The 27,951-nt window shown below is 34.0% G+C and overlaps 1 protein-coding gene across 5 annotated transcripts; it reads left to right on the top strand.

The window, feature by feature from the left end:
• The first annotated feature begins 159 nt into the window (after positions 1 to 159).
• On the top strand, positions 160 to 27,787 carry LOC136039747 (ATP synthase subunit C lysine N-methyltransferase-like). 5 transcript variants are annotated; one of them, XM_065723596.1, is made up of 7 exons: positions 160 to 245; positions 7,688 to 7,811; positions 11,214 to 11,311; positions 15,100 to 15,180; positions 20,220 to 20,402; positions 21,332 to 21,472; positions 27,613 to 27,787. In XM_065723596.1, exons 2-6 carry the CDS (start codon positions 7,691 to 7,693, stop codon positions 21,470 to 21,472), a joined length of 624 nt encoding a protein of 207 aa, XP_065579668.1. In that variant the 5' UTR covers positions 160 to 245; positions 7,688 to 7,690; the 3' UTR covers positions 27,613 to 27,787. The 5 variants fall into 5 exon arrangements, with proteins under 5 accessions (XP_065579668.1, XP_065579667.1, XP_065579665.1 ...); XM_065723595.1 differs by lacking the exon at positions 160 to 245 and adding an exon at positions 365 to 394; XM_065723593.1 differs by lacking the exon at positions 160 to 245 and adding an exon at positions 1,333 to 1,403.
• Positions 27,788 to 27,951: the final 164 nt, after the last annotated feature.

Here is a 27,951-nt window from a genome sequence, read left to right on the forward strand (position 1 = left end):
ATTGACCAGTCAGTTTCTTCATACAATATTTTTAATAGCCGATCTTTTTTCTGGGGGGGGGGGAGAAAATTCTGAGTAACGATTACGAACGGTACAATACGACTTTATAGGTAATTATGGAGAGGCACCATGGATTTTAAGATATTATAGGGAGCAGTTCTAGCCGATAAATTTCAAATTCTTGGAGCGAGAGTAAAAAAGGATAGAGCGGCCTCTGGTGGCGCAGTGGGTTTGACCTTGGCTTGGTAATACGGGACCCAGAGATCGAACCATAATGCAGGAATGTACTGCAGGGCCGACGCAGGGACCTTAGTAGTCAAGAAACGTTGTTAATCTGATACAATACAAAAAAGGATAGAGCTAAGTGTAGAAACAAGAAATGACAGAAGCATGGGTATAATCCTTGATAAGTAACTGGGTATAAGGAAACAATTATTAATTTATGATATGCAGAATAATCATAATTAACACATTTTGCATAAGGCTTTTTTTTTTTACTTTGTCCCCAACCCCTTTCTTAAGAAAACATTACTTCCTAATATGCAGAATAATGATAGTTAACATATTATGCATGCAGCCCTGCTATTTTCAACCCCTGCCTCCCTTGATGTGCAAATATAAAGCCTAAATTATCTATATCCTGTCTGCATCTCAGTTGTTTCAACATGTGTATTTGCAAGTTGAATCTACTGTGTCAAGACAAGAAGTGGTTTCAAAACAAGAAACAGTGGCTGAATGCATTCAAAATATATAATTTAGGATAGCCTATATATTTCTACTCTAGAGGAGAGAGAGGGTGTAGGCCTAGGACATTGGCTCAACATAAGGAAATATGTTAAGCAAATAATTCTTACTTCACTAGGTGATATATAGCTTTACAGAATAAATATAGTTGACACATTTTGAATGAGGAGAACCTTTATCTTCACTTCTTTTGTTGTTGTAATTTTCTTTAACAAATTTTTACAAAATAAGCATGGATTTAATAAGCATTTACTCCATTTTCAAATGGAAATTTAGCACCATCATTGCATATCCACTTATTTCTCAGATCAAATGTTAATAGAGAAAAATAATGAGAAGGTTGCTCAGTATGGTGGTTGGGCATTTGTTTGAGCACGTTTTTGAGACAAGAATAAACACAAAAATCTAGAAATATAGTAGAAAAAGTTCAAAACAGTTAAAGAAGCAAAGACTAAGGTTCTCCCTATGCAAAGTGTGTTAGCTATGAGTATTCTGCATACTATGAAGTAAAGAATTGTTATTGTTTCTTAACATGTTTCTTTATATAGAGCTGATGTCTTAGGCTTATACTTATGCCAAGGGGGTTAGGGGTAAAGTATATCAAGGTTGAATACAAAATCTGTTAACTATGATTATTCTGAATGTACTATGAAATGAAGGTAAGAATTTTTTTTTTCTTAGCATATTTCCTTCTCTCTGGGTAGTTCTCTTGGTAAATCTGCACATTTGGCAGGAGTGAGTTTAAAGTAGAAAGAAACCTCATGCAAAATATGTTAACTATGATTATTTTGCATATTATAAAGCAAGAATCAATTTCTTAACATGTTTCCTTATGTCCTATTATTTATCTAGACTTATATCTAAAGTATGTTTTATCTTGAAAAGTTTGCCTAATGGATGATAATGGATATTCAACTTGACAGGGGAAAATTTAACTACAACCCTGAATCCTAGGGGAATTATTGGCTAGGCTACCCCAAGATGCTATTTTTAATGTTATAATATTAAATTTCTAGCTAGGACTAGCCTGTATGATGAAAACACCATTAGATGTACCATTTGACACCAAGGTTGATTTAGAGTTTTTATCCATTGCCTTGCTAGTTAGAAGGTGAACACACCACTGGATAGCTCTTTCTAAATATACTATTTGTAGTTTTCAATGTAATTTAGCTAGGACAGAAGTGAATACATCACTTGATGCCATTTGTATGTTCTTTTATAATTTAATAATTGCTTCTGGGGGAAATTATATTTTAGGCTAGTAAAATGTTATTATCAGAACAAATTTCCTGAAATTTGTAGAAAGATGCCTGAAACTGCTCAAGATGATTCACAGCTAACCTTAAATCACTTTTGAGGAGTTTCTGGGTCTTGCAAATTTGTTTTCACAGTAGAGTTCATTATCTGTATTAATGAAAATCATAATTAACATTACTGACTCAGCTGCAGATGGCAATTTTTTCTCACTAGCCAGCTGTTTTGACCCTTATGCAAGATTTGTAATGAGTTCCCAGAGAAAACATTGCAAAAGTATATAGGGTAACAATTTCCTTTAAAATGTTTTGAATTGTTTTATTAACATGTTTTCTTCTCTCCAAGTATTAGTTTAGGCAAATTTGTACATTATGGGGGGGGAGGTAAAGTAGAAAAAAGTCTCATGTGAAATGTGTTAGCTATGAGTTATCTGCATATTATAAAGCAAGAATTGTGGATGGATAGATGGATGATAGGTAGAGTTATCTATCAACAAATGAAGTCATCATTTCTATACAATTCTAAAAAGGGCTTATGCCAGATTAGGCTCTCACTCACTTGGACTAACTGTCTTGGCTTTTCTACAATTAGTCTTGATGCCTGCAACTATTTGATTTTAACTCAACACGCAATCCTAGAACACTGTATTCCACCTTTAGACTACAAGTAGCCAAGCCTATTAGGCCTAGGTTTGACTTGTTTGCCTGTGAGTCCAATCAAATACAGTCCCAGATTTTGCATACAAGTCCAGTGGACATTATCTCTCATGTGTCTATCCGAAATCACTTTCATCCCTTAGTACTATGACTATCTACCTTAGCTCTGCCCTAGGAATGACGCATAGATGGATGATAGATAGACTTTTCTATCAACAAATGAAATTACATCATTTTTGTACAATCCTAAAATGGACTTATGCCAGATTTGCCTCTCACTCATTCAGACTATCTGTCTCAGCTTTTTCTGTATTTAGCCATAGCATGATTAGCTTAAAACCTCAAATCACAGCTTGGAGTGAAATAAGGAGTTTTGTTCCTGTTGAATCACTCCTTGTGATGACAGTTGCATACGTGGTTGATTAGATTCTGCTGGAAGATTCTGGTGCATCCCAGTTAAATCTCCATGATTTGTCACTCCACTCAGCATCCAGATGGTGGAATACATCTGTTGATTCAGCAGAAACAGTGTTCTCCTTGAGGTTGTTCTAGAGGTTCACAATCTTGTTCAAGAAGAAGCTGCACCTTGTTCTAGTCCTTGCATGAATTTTGTGGATTTGTTTTGGGTGTCCTCGTGTTATGTGGGAGGGGTCAATCTGTAGGAGCTAATTTTTTTGACTGGTAGCAAGGAGTTTGTGTGCCTGGATCATATCCTCACGTTTCCGCCTGTAGACTAAAGAGGGGAGGTTGAGTTCCCTCAGCCATTCACTGTAGGACTTGTTTTCCATACCACCAATCAGCTTAGTGGCCTTTTGTTGGATTTGCTCAAGCACTACCTTGTCCTTTTTGAATCAAGGGGTGGCCAGGATGGTCCCCACCTCCAAACATGGTCCTACCAGTCCCTTGTAGAGCTTGGTAATTACATGTCTACTTCTGCTGGTAATGCTGTGTTCAACTGGGAGTCTACAATAACTCCAAGGTCTCTCTCCTCCTGAACATGCACCAGTATGTGGTGACTCCCAGGGTTTTGGGTCATTAGGTATTGTTGCTGGGGGTTGTTGTGTCCAAGGTGTTTGACCTTGCATTTTTCAGCAACCATCTTTTGACCCAGGTCCACATGTGGTTGAGATCAGTTTGGAGGGATTGGTGGGCAGAAGGGGTATTGGTAGGACCTATGAGTTTTGAATCATCTGAATAGAGAGTGGTTTTGTTGCTGGTGATAAGGACTAGCTCATTTATGTATGTATTGAACAGGGTAGGGCCCAGGACACTGCCCTGGGGGACCCCACTGGTGACTTTGACTTTGTCAGAGAGTCTGTGACTTTTTGGTCCAGTGGTCACTTTCACTTGCTGTGTTCTGTCCCTCAGAAAATTTTCAATCCAACTGATCACTTTTGGACTAAGAGACAGGGTGCATAGCTTGTGAATGAGGTAGTGGTGACAAATTTTGCCAAAAGCTTTGGCTAGATCTAGCAGGATTATATCCACTGGTACTCCTGTTTCTAGTAGGTCAGTTACAAGACTGTAAGACTCAAGAAGGTTTGTATCCACTGATCTCTTAGAATGAAAACCATGCTGGCTGCTACTGATGATTGAGTTAGCCTTAAGATGGTTAATGATGTCTGGAACTACTTGACTTTAACTCAAAATCAATGGACTCAGTTGATTGTGTCTTTACCCTTAAAAAGCTTTCTATGATGTTTCAGCACCCCACTACTTGCAGAGGAAAAAACAAAAGATGCTTCTCATTTAGATTTTACAAGGTTTCAGCCACTTTCCTTGTTTTTCAAGCAAATAGATGTTCCTTTTTGTGTTCCTGAAGATAAAGAACTTTAAGTTTCTTGGGAGGGTTTTCAGCCAAGGCAATGCTAATGATGTTCTTTGGGTTATGTTTCATTACCATTTTAGGGTTTTTAGGCAATTTTTTATGGTTACTATGGGTCATGTTTGTCTTTTATGAGCTCAGAACTTCCACTGCAACCACAATAGATTCCTAGCTGAAAAAGTTGTTAGCTCTTTAGAGGGTGGTCAGCCAGGTCAGAAAAAAAATGCTAATATTGAGAATATTTGAAAAACCACTTTGCCTTTGAAAATTCTGCAATAATTCTGAAATTTAGAAAAAAACGTAACTTTACATAATCAATACTTGAATTGAGAAAATTTCTATTTTGTGGAAAAAAACTGTCTGCAGAAAGAAGCAATATAGGTCTTGGTTTTTTCTCCAGTTTGTCTGTCACTTTATATTAATCACTTGTTTAATAATACATCTTTTATAAACAGTTATCACAGCCTGATGGCTAGGAGCTCCTTTTTCAAGTTCAAGCCACATGTAACAATGTTGGAATAGTAAAAGACAAACCACAAGAAATCAGGTGGTAAATAGCACCAAATTTTCCAGAAGAAATAACTTTTCAAATAACGCTTGCGTTGTATCATCATGGATATGATTGTTCAGATTTTGTTGAAAAACGTATTTTATTTTAATATTTCAGTTCCTATGGGCTAGAGCTGGTTCTTCATTGTAACTTGTCAAAAGATAAAGAGGGTAAAAATTTAGTGTCAAGAAGACTTGATAGTGATAGTCAAAGCATCATTTATATGGAAGGACATGTCAAGGTTTTTGCTGATGGAAAAAAAGTAATGAAGTTATTTGGTAAGAGCCTGGACAATAGTTAGTGAAATATTAAAACAAAATGGAATTTTTGACTGAAACTAAATATCATATCAATGATGATGAAACACACATATCTTTTGACAAGTGTATCTTTTGGAAATCTTTTGTTCTCGTTTCTTCTTGCAGTGGGATTGATTTATATACATGGTATCCTTGCCAGCATGGAGGGCTTTAATATTATAATTGGTTCAAGGGACAAATAAAGTAGTTTATTTTACAAGCCACGTAGATTTTCTGGAGCATAGGATTGGTCTAAACTTGTTTTTGACTCTTTTTGTGAGTTGGATTCTAACAGTGATATGGCTAATCTCAATTTCTATGTATTTTGTTTTATGATTCTGCTAATTTGCATGTATTTCACTGGTATGGTGGCATGGTGGGCATGCTGCTGTGCCTGGGTCAGGAATTTAATGCACAAAAACCCATATAAGCCAGTGAGTATTCCTCTGACAAGGCCTATTGGAAGGGGATCGCTTGATGATATTTCATTGGATTAGAGGTGTTTACTTTTAAGTTTATGATGGCTTACATTTTACTAATGAAAATTTTGCATGAGTATGAACCATCATTTTTGCTTCATTTTGTTTGGCCACTGTTTGTTCTAGGTGATTGGATGGTTGAGTAGGGCCAAGGCCTTATTCAAGTGCTTCTGTCTTTATAACTAAGGAAAATATTTTTTTTTATCAAACAAATACCTTTAAAACTCTATAATACAAATATATTTTTCAAAATTGCATGACACAAAAAACGAATTTTTCCTGTGAGTAAGTATAAAGTGTTTATCATGGTTGCAGTGGTATATTAATTAGAATTGTGGTGTTACAATCAACTTCTGTGAGTAACTTCCATCATGGTGATGCCTCTTTTTCTTTCCTTTTATTCCTTTCGATTCCTAAGAATCTTAACTGTTTTGACATCTTTATACCATATTCACATACCTCTTTAACATAAATTTTTTTTCTGACTAGCCCATTTATATTGGTCTTTTTTGCGTTTTTATTGACTTGAAAGTACTAATTCAGCCCACCTTGGCTTATGATAGACATTTTCCAAGAATGAATCTTTGTTAGGAGTTATAGGCTATTGTATTTCCTAGTATGAGACATGATAGTCTCTTACTAGGCTGCTAGCTACTGCTGCAACCTGGATATTGTAATATTTCATTTACTATGGGCTAGAGGCCATTCTTTACTACTACTACAGCCATAACCAATGAAACTTATATAATCCCAATTTATGATTTACTAGACTGATTTATTGTATAACATACCTTAGAGAAGCAACTTTCAAAAGAGTTTGTATCAAGTTATCTTGTCAATAGATTATTTCAGTTAATATGAGCTAGATGTTATTCTTTACTATAATGCTAGCTACCTCTGCAACCCTCAAAATATAATTACAAACAGAAAAAAACCTGAGGCTTTTTCTTAGTCTGTATAGTAATAGAAACCTAAGAGTATTACATAGCTAAGTAAGTCAAATATGACATCATAACCAAGTGAAGTAACTTTTTAGAAAATACTTTAATGGTGTTCCCTTTGGTTACTATATTACTTTTTAGGCAATAGTTTATTCTTAATTATTTAGTATTTTTTATCATCTCTTACTAGGTTACTAGCTACTGCTGCAACCCTGATTACTATAGCTAGGGGTTTCTGGGTTAGTTTTTTTTTGGTTGCTATGGAACGAGCTTGTTTTTTAATGTAATCAATTTTAAGTAAGAAAAAATCTACTATTAATTTGATTACTTATGTAATCTTTGTAAAAATATTGATTTTATTTATATATTTTTTTCGTTAATTACAAAAGCATGTAAATATGACAATTTCCTGATGTTAATAATATAAGCTACTACAGTGTTATAGAAAAATGCTGTTTTTCATAAAAAATTGATTTTATTTTTAAAATAACCTTTTTTAATTACAAAAGGTTTTCAACCCTATCACTTTCCTTTAAAATGAGCCATTAAGTGGCTCTATGATGTTCCAGTGCCCTGCTATCTGAGGAAAAGAAGAAGAAAAAAAGATGCCACAATTCCAGAATATTGTGGTTGTAGCCACTTTTCTTGATTTTCATGGCAGTATATTTCCCTTGTTGTTCAAGCTAAGGGACCGTAAGTTTCCTATATGGAGGTTTTGGACAAGGCGGTTCTTTAGGACTTTTAGTGGCCTTTTGTATGATATATTCACCACAGTGAGAGTTTTTAATTTTTTAAAGTAAATTTTTTGGCCAAAATCTTTCTGGCTATAGGCCCCCTAGATCAACCTTAGAAGGAACCCCTCTTGGTTTGCATGCATGTATAATCAGATTAATGTAAGTTGGTTTTGCATCATATTGATGTTATTTCATTTTTTAGACAATGGCTCAGACAGAATGCACTAGCTGCAATGATCTTCGAAATCAGCTTGGTTTGAAAGAGGAAGATATCAATTCAATACAAAAAATTAATAGTAGAGGCTTAATTCTGGCGGCCTGTTTTGGTATGTTTGGGTACCTATTTAGTGTATGAGGGAGAGGGAGCTCAAGTATGATGTACAATTGTAAAAAAAAACCAGAACAGCCTCTAGAAAGCATTATGCTTTCAAGTTTTGATGAGGTACTAGCAGGAAGAGTTGTTTTGTAACAATATTATCTCAATAAGAATCTGGATTTCTCACTGGTATTTCATTTTTTATGAGGTTTATTTTTTATGAGAACAGCCTCTAGAAAGCATTAGAAAGCACCTAGAAAGCTTTCAAGTTTTGATGAGGTACTAGCAGGAAGAGTTGTTATGTAACAATATTGTCTCAATAAGAATCTCGATTTCTCACTGGTATTTCATTTTTTATGAGATTTATTTTTTATGAGAACAGCCTCTAGAAAGCATTAGAAAGCATCTAGAAAGCTTTCAAGTTTTGATGAGGTACTAGCAGGAAGAGTTGTTTTGTAACAATATTATCTCAATAAAAATCTGGATTTAAGTGCCAGAGAATTTTTTTTAATGCTCAGGAGAATTTCTACACTACCAATGATTTTACAATTCATTATGCATAATACAATTTAATAGCAAGCAGTTGAGGTTTGTGAGAGCTGTGGCCCTTATCATATCTAGGATGTGTCTGGAGAATGATTTTTAAAAAAATGATAAGAGTTTAAATACAAGAAAGAAAGTTTTTTTTTCAATTGAAATTAAGGAGCAAAATTTAAAAGCTTGAAACAAACAAGAATTTTTTTTTATTTGAGAAGAACTACCCACTTCTCTACTCCCGCTCCTTATGCTAAAGTTTTATGGTGCTTTGAAAATACTTCTTATTCTAATCCAATGGATCTTGTCCTGTAGCCGTTGTTAGTAAAGAATTGGGACAGAAAACCGACAATTTAGCGTAATAAGCGGAGTTTAGGGGTGGTCAGTCCTCTCATGCAAAGAATAAATTTCTGATTGTTTTAAGTTTACATGTTTTTCCTCTCTTTTGTTTGAAAAAGACAAGTTTTTGTAATTAAATACTCGTAGCAACAAGAGATGCTACATATGAAAAGATTTTTGAGTTTTCTGTTAACAACTGTTGTGGATTTCTGGATGTGGAAACTTGTAATTATTATACTTTGTTTAAGTCAAATACAAAAAGATAAGGAAAAAGCGTCAATTCTTCTTAAGACATGAGAAAATGAGAGATATTTTTCCCCATGAAAAATCTAAAGAAAATGTCAGATGTCATGGGAAATACATGAACAGTAGAGGCTTTCTTTTAACTATAGGTGCAAAAGGCCATATAGTTCATATGCTAGTGCAAATATGGCCTGTAAGTTTGCTTTTAGGCTTGATGTGACAAAACTTACTTTGTATCTTTCTGTGGAGCTCTGTTAAAATTGAGTCGAACGAAAGTCATTACTTCATAGCTTACACTCCACATATCTGCAATACTGGTTCAAATAAAAAAACTTGTGGCACTTCCCCATTTTCATAGAATTCTGTAGAACTAGCTGCTTCACTGAAAACTGATCATGCTCGAGTCTTTTAGGTCTGCAGGCTACTTCAAGACTTTTCTGCTGATAATCCTGTTTTATTGCATATTTTTTATCTTTTTTTTATCTTATGAACTGGAGGATCTTTAAACTCCCCCCCCCGTCGTTAGGTTCTGATTTGTATTGAATATTTCTTTGAAAATGTTTTATTCTCATGCTTTCATTGGAGAAATTGAAAGACACAATACAATTACCCCCCCCCTCCCCTTGATTAAAAAATACACATTTTGCCCTCACTTCTATATTTCTGTGAATTGACCCCTGTCGGCTATGATTGTTGCATCTTTCAAAGGTTTGCATCCATTATGGTAGACATTAAAGCTTGTTTTGCTCAACAACTGTGTCCCATAGGTTATGCTAATCTCATCATCCTATCAGCCTAATCTTATCCCTATATATTTTACCTTAGTCAGTTTAGCAACCAGTGGCTTGTTATCATCCAATGATGAACCCCATGTTAAAGTTCTATACCTTTAACACCATGTTGTTTTTATTATTTTAAAGCAAATCTTTTGCTAAAAATTTGTAATTTATTCCAAATGATAAAAAAGTCCACTATCATAAATGATAGAAAGGTTTTATAAAATACGAGAAATTTATTGAAATTATAGATGGAGATTGACAAATACAATTTCGGTAAAAAAAATCTATAAAATCAAATGCTTTTGCTTTTGCTTTTCTTTTTCAAGCATACATACTTATAACTAACTATCAATGTTTGAGATACTTTCTGTGACCCTAAAAATTCTTTTGATGAATTAGGTGAACATAAGCTCATGAGTACTTTTAGTTCATTAAAGTTCTTTTGATTAGTTGAAAAAATTGAGATTTGAATGTTATTTTTTATCCTTTTTCCTTATTTTCCTTATACGCCTTATTTTCCTTATACATCCTTTTTCCTTATGCTTTTTATGCTCAGAGTCATATTTTTCTTTATAAGAAAGAACTCAAATATACCCGTCCATAGAGCGATGTGATACCTGATTCTTTGGAATATATATAGATAACTCGGAATACTTTGTTTTATTTTAAGCACTATATTTGACAATTTTTCCAGGGGAGCAGCCATGAAGATTAGCTTATTATTCAAAAAATATGTCCGTCTGAAAAAACAAGTAGAGTACCTTACCTCATTTATACATTGACAATTTCCATCATTACGAAAACAAATGTTTTTGACGATTATTTGACGATTTTGAAACATTGACAATTTTGATCATTATAAAAAGTTTTTTTGAAATAATTATTTTTGACGATCTAAGTCCGTCTGAAAACAAAAAATCTGTTTACCTCATCTATACATTGACAATTTCAATCACTATTAAATTTTTTTTTTGAAATAATTAGTTTTGACGATTTAAACAGAACGGCTGTCTTACCTCATATATACATTGACAATTTTGATTATTATAAAAATGTTTTTTTGAAATAATACTTTTGACGATCATTTTAAGAGGAGCAGCATTGGGGATTATCTTATTATTCGAAAAATGAATCCGTCTGAAAACAAAAAGGCTGCCTTACATTATATACACATAGACAATTTTGATTATTATAAAAAAGTTTTTTGGAAATATTTATTTTTGACGATCATTTTGGGAGAAGCGGCATTGGGGATTAGCTTATTATTCGAAAAATGAATCCGTCTGAAAACAAAAAGGCTGCCTTACCTTATAGAAGATTTTGAGTATTATAAAAAAGTTTTTTTTGTAAATATTTATTTTTGACAATTACTTTGGGAGGAGCAGCATTGGGGATTAGCTTTATATTCGAAAAATGAATCTGTCTGAAAACAAAAAGGCTGCCTTACCTTATATATACATAGACAATTTTGTCATTAGAAGTTTTTTTGAAATATTTATTTTTGACGGTTATTTTAGGAGGAGCAGCTTTGGGGATTAGCTTTGTGTGCATACCATTTGTTCTTCCTGGATTTAGGAAATATTGTCTTCCATATGTTCCTGCAAGTAATGAACAAGTAATTTTTTTTCTTTTCTTTTTTCAACTTTTTATGCTATTTCCTTAGAATCAAATTATTCTATAAGTATAGATTTACAAGTGGAGACTGATGACCATGGTATTCTCACTTTTCAATGTCTTCATTTGTAGAAGAGGATATCCCTTCAATGGGGATATCCCCTAACTGCTGTTGGTCCAGAAGATACTCCAGGAATGAGTTTTGGTTCTTGTACATTGTTTGAAAAAGTTTTAACCTGAAACAGATCTTGTCTTGGTTTAAACCCCTCTTCTCAGCAGGGTCTTTGGACTTCAAACTTAATTTCTCTTCCTCCTCCTATCGACTTTTGTTATTCTTCTTGACTCTTCTGTAACAATAATTGAGGTTTTGTCCTAATTGCAAATTTGTTTGACGTTTTGCAGTTTCCTTTTTATTTTCTATTCAGTGGGAAAGGGTCTCTTAAAAATTCCTGTTTTAAAGTCTGCATTGATTATAAACTGATTAAAAATGTTGTAACTATAGTTATAATTTGCACTGCACATTTCTGCGTTAGAAAATATAATTGCATTTACCCGTATGAGGCTCGAGTTTTGGAGATTTTGTCTCCCCCTTTCTTTACAGACTTCCCAAGCCTTTGGGAAGTCTTTTTATGACCTACTCTCACCCACACTATAGGTAAGACCTGTCTCCATTTGTAGGCCGACATACTAGAAGTTTAAAAAAAAAGCTGCCATAAAGCCCAGATTTGTGAGTATTTCAGTGTGTTTAGGATATTTTTCTGACTATTTAGGGATAATTTATTTTCGTCCCTTTTTTTATAAAGGAATTTCTCTATTAAGTATGTTTTCTTTTTGGGGTATAAATGGAATATTGTTCATGTCAGGTATGTTAAACATTCGGAAGTTTAAAATGGTACGGTTTTCCCAATATTTATTTCTAATGAAAAAGACTTGTTCAGAAAAATAAATCTACATTAAAATAAAGTTTAGCCAAAATCGAAATTAGTGGTGTCTTTTAGTTTTAATACCGCCCGGGTGTTAAACTCTTGTCTCATTAGCCAAGATACAAATTAATGAAATCTGAACTAAGTCTAAACTTTGCCCTGGCATCAAACGCACATGTTATTTTTGACAAAAAAGTAATAAAAAAAAGATCATGTTCAACCCTTTATTTCGAAAATACTTACTAAGGTTTTAAATTGTTTTTTGGCTCTGGTCTATAACAATTTAGTTTATCTTTGTCATATCTTAAAGTGTCATCAAGGCAGTTGCCTTGCGCATCAGCTTCTCGGTGAAAAATAAAATAGGCATTTGGCATCTGAGTGGCTTCAGAATCAGAATCGAATAATTTTGTAGGGTTATTTGAAATAGTGTAAACGAATATCCATTATTTTATCAAAAATCTCATCAGTCGTATAACATCGAAGTGAGTAGCCAATCGGGGATAAATTCGGGGTTTATAACATCGAAGCGAGTAGCCAATCGGGGATAAATTCAAGAGGATGGCTCTGGCGTCCTCTGAAGGCACAAATTGCTTGGTCATAAATTCTCATGGCACTTGGCCTCGATTGAAATAGTGTAAACGAATATCCATAAGTTTATTAACGATTTTCTTAAAAGAGCCATTAGCAATAATAGTACCATCAATGACATCTAGCATCAGTTCTTTTTTATGCAGTAGGTGACGCTATTGGTCCAATTTTGCAAAATAAAACACTCTTTGTATGCCATTTTTTTTTACTAAATCAGTCGTATAAAATTGAAGTGAGTAGCCAATCGGGGATAAATTCAAGAGGATGGCTCTGGCGTCCTGTGAAGGCACAAGTTGCTTGGTCATAAATTCTCATGGCACTTGACCAGTTTCTTCTGAAAAGACAAGTGAGGAGTTAGCATAAATGATCAGAAATTTAAAATACAGCAAAATTCCTATCATATTATGAAGCTTATTCTTAATTTCGTTCTATACTTATAGCTTTTTGTTTGGTAGATGTAAAATATTTTGCTTCGTGCAATTTCTGTGTTATTTCTGTGGCTTTGTGCAATATCTATTGCTATTTTCCTTATTTGAGCTTTGGCTAAAATAGGAATTTGAAAATTCGTTGGATTTGACAGACTATTTTTATTTTCAAATCTCGACCTTTGATAGATAAAATGTATCTACATTTAAAAAATAAGCTTTTTGAGAATTAATAAAAGACGAATAAGGATGCTATGGCTTAAGGATTTTTCGCACATTAAAGGATAAAATATTGATTAGCGTTTATAAATTGCGATTAATTATAAAGGTTCCTCGTCCCTTAATGACACAAAATTAAGTCTCGTGTATTTCTTTTATTATCCTATGGCACTGAAGTGACGAATAGATTTCTTAATTTTAAAAACCAACTGCGAAATGTCACAACGAAGAAAACAAATCTCACTGATAAATTTTAACTCGGAATAATTTAGTATAATCGTGGACGTTGGTCCTGATTCATTTTCAAACAACTTCTTTAAATTATTATGAAACAAGAAGAATACCTGTTATCAAGGGCGTATCTAGGATATTGCAAAAAAACAATAAAAATAAAAAAACTGCGTCGAAAATTTTTATGTATCCATTGCGTTACGTTTTTTGAGTTGGACATTTTTTGCGGGGGGAGAGGGGGTTCATACCATTCCCCCTGGATACGACTTTAATCAATAGGGAATTTCAATTTTTTTGCATAATTTGGTACTGAATTTTGTTTTCGGGTTTTCGAACATGTTGAATTTGATTACGCAGACATCACCAAGGTATCGTTATTTTTATTGCTAATTGTGTATTTTTGTGGAATCGAGGGCTGAAACCTCTGCTTTAGGGTTTTTGAAGATGTAATCATTATTTAGATCTCACCAATTGCAAATGCTTTTTGCTTTTTAAGGATGTTTATAAATTACTATGAATTGACGACTTTGTACACAATTTTGCTGCATATTATGGTTTGTTATTACTGGTGGTAGATCCTCAGACCCATTCAAATTAATTAGTCTAAAAAATTAAATTAATTAGCCTTAACATGCTATTAGAAGAGCTATTATGTGTATTGCACGAATGTTATTGTGCAGAGTTGTTGCAACAGTTGTAAAATCTTAATGTTTTTTTTTTTCAGGAGTCTCCTTTTATTTTTCATTTTTTTTATTTCTTCATTTTTATTTATTTTTTTCATTTTTATTTTTCATTTTTGTACACGCTAATTTATTAATTACGCCTGACGGTCGCATGTAAAATTTTTACACTTCTGATATAGTTGCCAAAAACTGTTTGCCAAGCTGTTCTCAAAGGGAGGATCAGCAAGGCAATAGAGATTTAGAGGGTCGGAGTATGGTTGAACGTGGTATGAAAATTCTAGATAGGTCTTTGAATGAGCTTTTTATATGGAATATGTCTTAGGTTGTGGTGATAAACTTGAATTCACGCACATAAATTGAAATTTTTTAGAAAAAGGGCAGATGTGTGCTAGCTTAGGTAAGATTGGTTATAGCTTGGTTATTAGGATAGCTTGGGTAAGAGTAAAGGGCAGATTGTGCTAGCTAGGGTAAGATTGGTCATAGGTTGGTTATTGGGATAGCTTGGGTAAGGGTAAAGGGCAGATTGTGCCAGCTTGGGTAAGATTGGTTATAGCTTGGTTATTGGGATAGCTTGGGTAAGGGTAAAGGGCTTTGGAATCTTTTTTTTCAAATCCTTGAAAGAGTAAGATCGAAATCATTTTACTGACTGATAATTCAGATTTCTTTACTTAAAGAAAAAAGGTAAAAGGGAAAAAGTGATTACTGGTCCTCTCTTTTCAGGTCACGAATGTGTTGAAAGGACTGAAGTTTTGTGACAGATCGAAAAGGCTTTTAGACATCGGGAGTGGTGACGGAAGGATAGTAAGTTGATAGTTTTGACAGCTACCTGATTTTATTGTATTTCAGGTAGGCGCATAAATTTTCTTTTCTCTGATTGAAAGCTTAGTAAAAAATAAGCACATGTGAAATTCTAAAATTATACAAAACAAACTGTGATCAGGGTTGTCAAAAGGACACTATTATTGTCTCTTTGACACTCTCTAACCCTGTGTGACAACAGGAGACTTTAGTACTAAAAAACTCTTCTTTTTTTTGTAAAAGGGGCAGTATTTTTTTTTTTAAATTGAACCCTCGTTAATATTGATTCTTTCACTTAGTGTGAAAAACCGTTCTGGCGCTTTTCATGCTCGTTATTTCCATATTAGTTTGGTATTTTTCCCTGATTCTATTGCGTGCTCATTTTCTTAGCATTCCGAAAAATGGTAAACCTGTCTAAATTAAGACTGGGATAAACAATTGACTGGATAGCGCAATGCATAATCATACAGCTAAAATAAGAAGTCTTGAATTTGAGTTTAAGTGAACCCTAGCAGCTGGTTTTCTGGAGGGACGCAAAAAGTGCCGCTATTTTGCTTGTTTTGATAATTTGGTCCCAAAATTTGTTGGCAATCCTGCCTTTGACATAAATTTGGTTTTGGGGGGGATCTATCTACCTAATTAAATTTTTTAAGTACTAAAACAAGAGGGAAAAATGGCTACAGTCGGTTTCCAGCAAGAACACCGAACCTTGGCAGTGGCATAATTTCATCAAAATCCTGGGTGGGGGGAGGGCGGGTAAAGTTGGAACTGATTTTCCTGAATGGAGTAAAATGACAGTGAAAACTGAAAAAGAGAAAAATAGTACCATAAAGACAAATATATATATATATATATATATATATATATGTATATATATATATATATATATATATATGTATATATATATATATATATATATATATATATATATATATATATATATATATATATATATATATATATATATATATATATTATAGTTTAGATATCCATGCCAATATTTCATCTTTCAAAATGAGCTAATTGTCTCCAAAAGAAAATTCTGACCACTTGCCTGCTTAACTGGTTCTGAATTTTGGAACATAGTATAGCATACCTGTTGATGTTTCTTCCGAAAATTATTACCCAAAAATAAATTTTTGGGTAGTATACTGGTGGCATTTCTGGCAAATATAACGGAAAATAATGAAACGCATTCCCAATTCTTTTGCGTCTAAGTTGCCGAAGTGCAAATTTTAAATAATTTTTAATTTTCGAAGGGGTCAAATTAGTGGCTCAATAGGATGGAAGGGTGAAATTTATTTTTCAAAATTTTGGTTGTTTTTGTTGTCTTTGCATTGTTTGTTTTTTTCATTTTTCAATGAAAATACCGGAAACTGTATTATTGATGAAAACACCAAAAAAGTTTGCGAAATATTGGATGAGGGGGCCGAATCCTCCCCCCACTTGCCGCCCTAGGATTGAGCCAGGTAATTGATATGTTCCTTAGTTATATCCAATGTTAAAAATGAAAGAGATAAGTTTGACTTCTGATAATTCAGTAAATCTTATTTTCAGCACGCTATCTATGGTCAGGTTTGAGAAAGTGACATGTTTAAGAGATTAAAAACTTATCCTGTAACTCAGTTCTGCTCAGAGACCATTAATGCGTAAAGAAAATAGGCGAAATGTCTCAAAAGTCTCATTGTGGAGAAAGTGAATATAGAAAATATAATATCTAGATTAATAGGATTATTATATTATTCACTTAAATGCGCATTAATTTCTATTAATTCCCCTGTTAATCTCCGCCATTTCTAATTACCTGGTCTGTGGACTTCAGGGATTAGTGTTATAGTCGGGGTGACCTTGCTGTTAGAAGAGACGATGTTGTTAAGAATTTGAGTTTGGTAGTTTCATTGGAGTTAGTTGTCGCTAGTTACATCGGATTTGGAGTCAGGATTAGGATTTGGTACGCCTTGGAGCATGGGGAGATAGTAAACTCCCTGTTAATTAAATGCTGCTTTGAGGGATGAAATATTAACGGATATAAACCAAAAAGTTACATACCAATTATGAAAATTAAGTTTTAAAATTAAATTAATGATTGGGAATATTTTAAAATAGAATATATAATTAATTATGCTAATAATTTAATAATTTAAATATTTAGTTAGTAAATAATAATAAGTAATTTAAATATATAAAAATAAATATGAATATAACAACTACGTTTATAATAGATATACAATAAATAAATAATAAGAAATTATTAAGTGATTAGGGATTTAATAGTGATATAGTTTAATAATTAAATATACAAATAATAAAACAATGTAAATAATTAACAATCTTAATTTTTTTATAGTATTATCAAAAACTGAGGGTTACTGTGTGACCAAAAAATAGAGTAGGTTTGGTTATTGTTACACCTTCAAATCTCAAGCAGATGATAGGAGATTTCCAAAGACATCAATAGTGAGAATCGGAGTCAAACTCTCATATATGTAGGAATGGGAATCAGTATTAAGGCATAATCGACTCTACGGCTTTGTTGGTTGTATGACTTTTATTATTGAATCATCAAACGAAAGGCCTGTTTTTGCAGTGGGGAATAAGTAAAAAAAAAATCGATCAACATTTAGAACTACTGCAGCTAAGCTCTTTGTCTTATTATCAGCGAAAAACAATTCTCTTCATAGATACAATTGTCTATTGTAACGATTAAATAAATAAAAAAATAATTTTCAACTTGTTTAACTTTTGTTTTAAACTTAAAGTGAACAGAAATTATTACGTATATGAAAGGGGTTCTCCCTTCAGGAGCGCCCCGCTCTTTACGCTAAAGTTTGACTCTTTGTTTTAACTCTACTTTTTAAGACAATAAAAAAATGATTTGTTTTCTAGCAAAAAAAAAATGCAAAATTCCACGTTTTAGCTTGAAACCTCTGTAAAAGGTTTCTCTGATACGCTGAATCTGATGTTGTGATTTTCGTTAAGATTCTATGACTTTTAGGGGATGTTTCCTCCTATTTTCTAAAATAAGGCAGATTTTCTCAGGCTTGCAACTTTTGATGGGTAAGACTAAATTTGATGGAACTTATACATTTAAAATCAGCATTAAAATATAATTCTTTTGATGTAACTGTTGGTATCGAAATTCCGTTTTTTACAGTTTCGGTTACTATTGAGCCGGGTCGTTCCTTACTACAGTTCGTTACCACGAACTGTCTTATAAACTATGTCTTATAATGAGCGAACAACTGTTCTGCCTGATTTATTTTTGAAAATCCAAACGCCTATAAATAAAGTAGAAGCTTTTGGATTACATGATTAGCGCCCTTGAAACTCGTGGTTTAAGATGATCTACGATAGAATCACGTTCTTTTCGTACGATGGTTATTAATCACGCTCAATTTTTGCAAGGATGAAATCAATATTTAATCTTTATTGCTTATTTGAGTATATAACTCCTATGTTATTTTTTTTTACTTTAAATTACTAATTAAGCTTGAGCTGAATTCTGAACTAAATAAATGGATTTGCCTGCAGTAACAGAAGTAAAAAATAACTGGGAATCTAAAAGAGTAGGGTGAGGTAAATGTAAGGTAAGGTAAGGGAGCGATGAAACCAGGTGATAGTGGTGTGAAACCAGCACGATCACCTCGCTTAACAGGGAATCCTTGCGTTGGAGTAGACCTGCAGGCTTGTGGCCGCTCATAGGTCATATTAGTTTTATCTACGATTGTTTTTGTCTGTTGCCATTTACAGTGGCATCAAGGGAGGAAGGAGAAGCGGTTTTATGCGTAATTTACTTTGAATTCATAAAAACAATTTTTTTATTGCAGCATAGTTTTTAATTTTTTTTATCGAAAGTGAAAAATAAAAAGAAAATTGCTGTCAAATCATTAAAAAAATGTATCCTATAGTATGCATATCCGAAAATGGAATCGCAGTAGAGGTCCAGATATTGGTAAATGAGTTCTTCGCTTCCAATTCCCAGGACCATTGCAATGACCTGCTATCGTTTTTCCAAAAAAGAGGTGGGGGAGGAGGCATGCCTGAACTTGTTCACAGGGGTCAAGTTAAAAATATTAGAAAGTATTTGAGTGCAGAACGTAGGGTTACGTAAATTTAAGGTAAGAAAAGTAAGGGAGCGATGAAACTAACAGTACGGTGGTCTCGTAGAACACAGAATCCTCACGTTGGAGAGAACCTGCAGGCTTTGGCCGATCTTGAGTCAAAAGATAGATGAGTTTTGTCTATGATGACTCCTATCTGCAGTCATAAACAGTCGTTCTTAGAGAGAGGAAGGAGAGACGTTTTAACCTCAATCTACGTTGAATGTAGAAGTGTAATATTTTCATTTCAACCTAGTCTCTGCTTCTTCCCCGACGATGCAATTGTAGCAGAGGGCCAGGTATTGTTAAATGCAGTTCCTTGCCTCCAATTCCAAGAGGCATTCCTATTTCCCGGTACCACTCTATGAAAAAACACGTAGGAGAGGAGGGGCACAAACATGTCCATGAGGGGTTATCTGATTTCTCTAGATCGCCCTTGGTAGCACCAATTCATGAAAACAATGGAGAAGGAGCTAAATATATTTTTTTTAAATCTAAGAGGGGAATTTGTTTTTGTTTTCTAGATTTTTCCATGAAAATACCAAATAAAATAACAATAAAATATAGAAAATCCTATTAAAAGGTAGTTGTTGGTCTTTGCATTGGATAGACGCCTAAAGTTGGTTGCAAGCTTGTAAAAGTTGGTAAAAAGGTTGCAAGTTGGAATCAATTTTCCCAAATCAAGTAAAAGTGACAAAAAAAATTGAAAAATTAGCCATCCAGTACCAAAAAGGTAAAGATATACAAAAGAAAACTGACCTGTTTCTGTGGATGCTTGGATTATGTATGCTAGTCTTATTTTTGACAAAATTCTTGAAGAAATTAAATTTCAGTTGGGGGGCAGTTCTGGGAGGGGAAGTTGCCCCCCCCCCCCCCCTGCCGCATAGCAAATTACGCCCCTGTTCATTGTGTCAAGCTTAATCATTTTGAATTTAATTATAGGTTATAGCTGCTGCCAGAGAAGGTTTCAACTCAGATGGAATCGAATTGAACACTGTCTTAGTTTATTATTCACGTTATTCTGCATTGAAGAATGGCTTGAAAGCCCGATTTTTCAAGAGAGATTTGTGGAAATTTGACTGCAGTCCTTATGGAAATATAGTCATTTTTGGGGTCGAACAAATGGCAAGTTTTTGATTTTTTTTAAAATTTTGTTTCGTTTATAATTTTGGTTTATTATTACTGTGATGTTTACAAGAAAGATATTGTTTGTGACTGTCCAAAGAAAAGTTAAATAATGGAGGATCAGCAGGGCAGTGTAGACAGTGTAAACAAATTACTGCCTGAGCTTGACAAACCCATAAAAAGGACAGAAAAGGGAATAACATATTCCCCGTTCAGTGCCCGTGTCAAGACATTCCCCCAGTCTTGACATTCTCGCCCCGAGTCAACCTAAGATCCATTACCCAGACAATGGGTTAGGTTGACCCCCTTTCCTTTCTCTCACAGACTGGGGAGGGGGGTCAAGTGGGAGTGAGCACATCTGGTTCTGCTCATCCTTCTTTTGAGATTAACAGTTTAACAAACGGGAATTATTTTGCAATTTTGAAAATTTCAGATATGAACTATAGGCGTGGCGGCGTTGATATATCAAACAAGACTTCTACTGCTTCAATTCTTTGCTTTCTATTTCTGTTTATTCTTTCTGTTTTATTGTTACTCAAATTAAACGAGTCTTGGGACATTTTTTTTCTGGTATAGACGGGGTTTTGATTTTGATCGTTCGTCCTGTTTTATTTTTTAACAGGCACAGATTTTATTTCTATTAATTTGAACCTCTTATCTTCCAAGATAGAGACATTTTTTTTCTTGGCATTATAAGCTTTTTGGTTTTAGTCCCTCCCAGTTTTATTAATATTTTGTCTATTAAAATTTTTTTGTGTTTTTTCTGGTCTGTGACCCATTTCTTCTTCTGTTGTTTTTTGTTCTTTTTCTTATTTCATATTTTATTTATTCTTCTTTTATTCAATTTACTTCTTTTTTTCATCCGGTCAGTACTGCTTAATCATTTTTAGATGGCCTTTAGATCAATTGTAATCTTCATCTTTTTATAGATGGCTCCACTAGAAGAGAAGTTTACTAGAGAGCTCGTGAGGGGAACAAAAATAATTGCATGTCGCTTTCCACTTCCTAACCTCACCCCAATCCATACTATTGGTAGTGGAATTGATGCTGTGTGGTTGTATGAAGTTTAGGTAGGAAATTGAGTTGTTCTAGCTTTATTTTGGCGCTGTCTTTGCGCTGAAAGCCTAATAAACTATTGCTTTTAATTTATTTTGTTTTTGTTTTTACTATTGAGCCAATTAGTATACAAAAGAGGTTATTGTTAAAACACAGTTTTGAGACGGCTATGATAGCTTTTTAGATTAATATATCCATATCTTATTTGTTTTTACTTTATTCTTTTTTAGAATTTGTTTTCAAATAATTTTTTTTGTACAGGAGTATGGCTCTGCTTACCGTACAAGAAACAAAACAAGGTTGATAAGGGCGGATTGAGGCAATATTGGAGGTTGGCGGTGACAATTCTGAGGCTACTTCCTCAGATTCCATCCTGAGGTGGAAAACAGGAGAACCCTTTTCATCAAGATGTAATAGAAGTAGCATTTTCTTCCTCTAGCAAAAGCTTGTTAGGGAGCCCATTTCGTAGATCCAATAAAAAAAAAATAAAAAAACTACTTCTGATAATAATGTAATTCTTCCTTCCGTTGCAAACACTATCATATTTCCACTATTGCCCCAGTCTACCCTGGTCGTAAGCTACTTTCTGGTCTTGATCAAGCCTAGTAGGGCAGATTTCACCACCGACAAAGGCCATCTGCTTGCTTTAAAACAGAGCTTTGGCGTATCCTTATGACTTTTACAAACACATCTTCCCTCTCGTCACAAAATATTTCCCCTCTTCTGTTACTCTTTGTCAAATTGACACAGGGATTCGCTACATTTATGAGTATTTAGGGCTTAATACTTGATGATCATCTTTTTTCGGCGTTCGGCATCATTTAGAAATGTCTTCCTATTGGGATTAATCCATCAAAACTATCGGTTCATCCCTTCAGACGGACGCTAGCCTAGTGATGTGACAGCGTGAAGGACTTGTGATATGGATACATACACTAGGTTTATTAGGTTTATTATAGATAGGTTTATTTTGCACAGAATGGCTAGTGGGGCATGACAACAACAAAAAAACTTATTAATCCTAAACAGAACAAGGTAACATTAATACCATGGCAAGTAAAATGCTTTATATCCCATATCTAACTTAAAAATAACATTTACAATTAATCCTTAATCCCACGTAATTTTTGATGGGTAAGACCAAACTTGATGAATCTAATATAGTTAAAATCAGCATGAAAATACAATTCTTTTGATACAAAATTGGTTTTCTTTTTTTTTAGAGTTTCGGTTACTATTGAGCCGGGTCGTTCTTTACTACTTCTCATTACCACGAATTGTTCGACTTCTCAAACAGTAGCCTACAGACAACTGGCAAATAGATCTTTAGCACTTCAACATGAGTTCAACAGAAACTAAAAATCATTAATACCACATATAGTACAGTCTTATAGAGGAGAACTAGAAAGGCTACTTAATTTAAATCGGTGAAAATCTAGATTTTAACTAGAGGCCTAAGTATATTTGCTATCCAACCGGAAATATTCAAAAACTCGGCATTCTTTTGTCTTTTAACTATTTCTTGCAGTATATAGAACATAGGCCAATTAAAAATTAATTACCCAAATATTTCTGCAGTATCTTTCTGCAAAAATACTTATTTTTCCTTCAGCCTACTGATAAGCAAAAATAAAAACTAAAAACAAATACTTTTTTACCACGTTTATAATTAGGCTTACGATTTTAATGGGTAACAAAAGATGACACTAACTGTTCTTTTTGTCAGATACAAGCTTGAGTAATCCTCTCTTGTCAGTTTTCCGCATCAGCGGAAATCGTTCAGTTTAGGTACATTTTTGTTTGGTTATGATTTGACCAGGTAACAATAGATGACACTAGCAGTTCTTTTTGTCAGATACAAGCTTGAGTAATCCTCTCTTGTCATTCTTCCACATCAGCGGAAATCGTTTAGTTTAGGTATATTTTTGTTTGGTTATGATTTGGCAGGGTAACAATAGATGACACTGGTAGTTCGTTTTGTCAAATACGAACCCCATATTCAATTTTCGGTCGTATATACTTGATATAAAATTCTCTCATTACTGCTGGGTTAGCTCCATACCTCCCCCCTGCCATCATTTTCATAAGATTTATCTTTTTAAGGCTTGATATTTTCAGATTTTCTATATGTTTGGTAAATCTCATCTTACTGTCCAGTATTATCCCCAGGGCTTTATATTCTTTTACTATTTCTATATTTTCTCCATAAAATTTCAAAACAGGTTGTCTGATATTTTTCCTTTGTGTTATTACCATGGCTTTTGCTTTGAATGGTTCAAATATTATATCTAAAGTACTTGTCCATGTTTCTATTTGGAGAAGTATTTGTTGGGCTTCTTTTTCAGCTTCCTCTATAGTATCCTGGACAGTCCAAGTTTTATTGTCATCAGCAAAAATGCAGCCATTGCATGCATCATCTTTAATAGGAATGTCATGTTCGCATATGTTATAATAATAAGAACCAAGGACGTTTCCCTGTGGAACTCCTCTTTTAATTTGAACCTTGTTTTGTGATTTGGACTCTCCAACAAGTACAGCAACTTTTCTGCCAACCATCTATTCTACTGAAAAACTCATCAGTGTACCTTGGATGTTGGTTTTTACAAGTCCATTTAATATTTGTCGGTGAACAATTTTGTCAAATGCACCTTTAACATCTAGAAATATAAGTATCATGACTTTCCTGTTATTTAATGCATAGAGTGAATCTCTCAAAATGCTTAGAAGACTGTCAGTTGTGCTTCTCCCTTGCCGGAATCCATTTTGAATATCCGAAGAATTTGTGTTTTTTCCACTGTGTAAACCAACCTTTTTTTGACCAGTCTTTCATAGATCTTTCCTAAAACTGGCAGCAGTGTTATAAATCGGTGTTTTCCACTAAATTATTTTTACCAGGTTTTGGTATCATTAAAGCTATGCCTTTTTTCCAACAATCTGGAGATCTTCTCCTTTTCCATAAAATGTTAATTATTTTTAATAGTTCTTGTCTCCATCTAGTTGGAAGATTTTTCAATAATGATGGGTGGATTCTATCAGGCCCAGGGTATCTTTATGTTGCTAGTAAAGATTAGTGAATTTGAATTCAATGGTATAGTGAAAGAACTTTACTATAATGACTGCGGAAACAACCAAATATTTGTATCAGCTACCCCTTTTCAGGCATAGAAGAGTAAACGTAAAAAGTTGTCAAAACTAAATATGACAATAGTGCATTGGTTCATTATTGTTCAATAAATTATTGTTCAGTAATGTGTTGTGCTTAGAATATAAGTCAGAAAGGTTATAACGAACATCATTGTAGCTTGTATCAACTGATTGCTTCCTTTCGATTCATTTATTTTTTTTCCATTGAATTTACTTAATTTTCAGTAGAATTATTTTTATTTTGCCTAAAAGCATAGGATAAGATTCATTTATTAGCTGAATGGCTATCCGAAGAGACTTACACATCTATCTTATAGCCCTGATATCTCTGCCGCTTAATAAATTTTAGGTAGATCTCGCAGTTCCATTAAAACCATATGTACCACCGGGGGCGCTCATTGGGAGGGGGGGGGATTCGACCCTCCCTTATATTTTGAAAAGTAGCCTTTTTTCATAAACAAAATAATAATAAAAAATGCCCGTTCTCCTATATTTTGAATATTACATTTTTCTGTATCTTCATAAATAAAAAAAATCGGTAACCTTATCTGCCCCATACATTTTCAGGAATTGGTGCCCGTATAAGCCATCTCATAGGAAACAGATTCGCGTAGTATATAGCATCTTCACGTTTGAGTAATATGCATCCATCTTAAAAAAAAACAACAAAAACATGATGCGGATTTTGAGTGGAAATTGACCTATTAATGACCATTGCTTTCATCGTTTGGGCTCAAGCAATGGTATAGCCAAAATTTTAAAACATAATGCAAAGCAAATAGTAGAGATACTTGCTTGGCATTTTTTTATGGGTTCAACTCATGACAGCATCAAGCCGCCCAAGGCCAACAGCTGTGTACGCCTCTCCTCCACCTCAGTGCATTTTAAACTTCACTATCCAACTCTTTCAGTGAAAAACCCTTCCTTGTATCAACTTCTCACGCTATTTAGGGATGGCCTGCTTTCTGTCTGCCCCCAGGTTGATGGCCAAAAATGACAATCTTTGGCATTCTGTCATCCTTCATGTGCAAAAAGTGGTCTAGGACCTAATCCAGTCATCTTAACCTTACTTTGATTATTGGCCTAGAAAGTAAACTTCTAAAAAGTAAACTAAAACTTTTTCGCCTTGGAAAGAAAGATGATACCTTAACCCTCGGTTAACAAATAAAGAAAGAAACACGTCATGCTGCTTCTCCTTAATGATAAAATTCCAAAGACTTCAGCGAAGGAAATAATAGAAAAAAACCCACATAAATTGAACAAAACTAGTATATGTCCCATTGCTTTCACGATTGATCTAATAAGAACATACTCTGATAAACTATCAAAACCCCTTTTAGTATTTTAAGTGATATAGTGATTCCGGATGTTACCTGTCGTGCTGGAAGCTGGGCTATATAACTCCAATCCTAAAGAAGGGAGGCCTGAACAATTTTACTGGAGTAAGACCAATCACTTTGACCCCCAGTTTTTTCAAAAATGCACGAGAGTTCAGACTCTTGAATTTATTGACATAAAGCAGTTTGAAAACTTGAAGGGAACATCTACTTCACACTACCTTGTTAGTCTTCTTGACACCGTACTTAAAAACGTTGAAAACCCTAATACTTGGTTGAATATTTTATCAATTGATATCGAGAAAGTGTTCAACCTAATTGACCACAATATCCTTGTAAATAAACTGCTGATGGAGTTTCAAGCGAGTTGCTTTCTAGTTAAAATTGTTACCTTCTTTTTACAAATCGTTCTCAAGTGCTTTAATATAAAAATGTTTATTCCGACCCACTTTCTATCTTTTTCGGGGTTCCTCAGGAAACCTTGATGGGTTCCATATTATTCCTGATAATAGTCTCATGACTGATTACACAGATCGATGGAAGTATGTGAACAACCTCTCTGCACTCGAGGTTTGTCGAGGAAATATTAAAAGCTCAATTATGACATTACTTGACATTGTCACACAGGAAGCTTCTTTGTCGAAGATGAAAGTTGACTTCTTCGTCTTCTTTGTCGAAGATAAATCGTCAGTTATGACAGTTAATTCTTTTAACTCATCCCCTTCTTTCACAGACCTTATTCCTCCCAAAATCTCTGCCACATGCATTAAAATACTAGGGATGACAATTACTGCTGACTCGGTTGGGGGAGGCCAATGTTCAAAACATCTACAAATAAGCCTCCCCTTTGGTATCTCTTCTAAAACTTTTAATAAAATTGTTTTGTCCCTTAAGGATCTTCTCCAACTTTATTGTTCTTTTATTCGGCCAATGCTGGAGTTTTTTTGTCCAGTGAAGCATTTCGGTCTTCCTTCAGAGAATGTCCCTGGTACTACAATGTCATTTCAACGCCATCCAAAACTTAAATTCAAGGCCGTATCTGGAGGGGGAGGGGGGTAATTAGCCGTATCCAAGGGTTGTCCGACTCGTAAAAACGTAACAAAAATATAAGCAAATTTTGTATGCGTTTTATAGTTTTTGTAAAACACCCCCCTCCCCCCGCACCGGAAGAAACTTATGGATATGGCCCTGCTGTAATGTTAACGTTATGTTATGTCTTTCTGCAAAGGCAATGGTATTTGTAGGCTGAGCCTCGACTGAGTTTTATTTATTTTTGTGTTGCCTTAGCTTAAATTAAATTAGCTTTAATTTTTGTGTCGCCAACAGCATAAATGTTAATGCTGTAATTTCCAAAAATGAAGCATCGTTTCATCATCGTGAGACAGCTGTATGAGCCTAATTTATAAGGAATATTACATCTTTCCCGTTGACATGTTCAACTAGTTCGTTGCTATTACGCATAAAGGTTATATTTGACATTTAAACATGTCTGAGGTAATTGCAAAAAACTATTCTCTTTTTGTATGTTCTTTTTTTTCTGTTTTATTTTATGCGCGTTGTTGAAATGTTACTTTGGAAGTTAAGAGCAGTATTTTGTGTTTTGCCAGGGCCCCGAGGCTTTCTTGCAATAAATTTATGTTTATTCTCTCAACTAATTTATTTGTTTGTTATAGGTGAAATCCGTGTACTGATGAGAAATCATTATGTACTTGCAGTGGAAATCATTATGGCAAAATATTCTTGGAAGTGAAAACGTCTTAGATATAGATATTTACAATGCGAACCTTAGTCACATACCAGATTTTTTTGTAAATAAAAAACGAAAAAAAATTAAAATTAAATAGGATATGTTTATTTTCTTTAGCAGCTTTAAGCTAAGGCGGCACAAAAATGAATAAAACTCAGTCAAGGCTCAGCCCACAAATACCATTGGCTTGGCAGTAAAAAAACTAATTAGTTTCCAGATTCTTACTATAAATTCTGTCAGCTATTGAATATTAATTTCCCTAATT

This window comes from Artemia franciscana, chromosome 20 (assembly GCF_032884065.1).
Source record: "Artemia franciscana chromosome 20, ASM3288406v1, whole genome shotgun sequence".
In the NCBI taxonomy this organism is placed as follows: Eukaryota; Metazoa; Arthropoda; class Branchiopoda; order Anostraca; family Artemiidae; genus Artemia; species Artemia franciscana.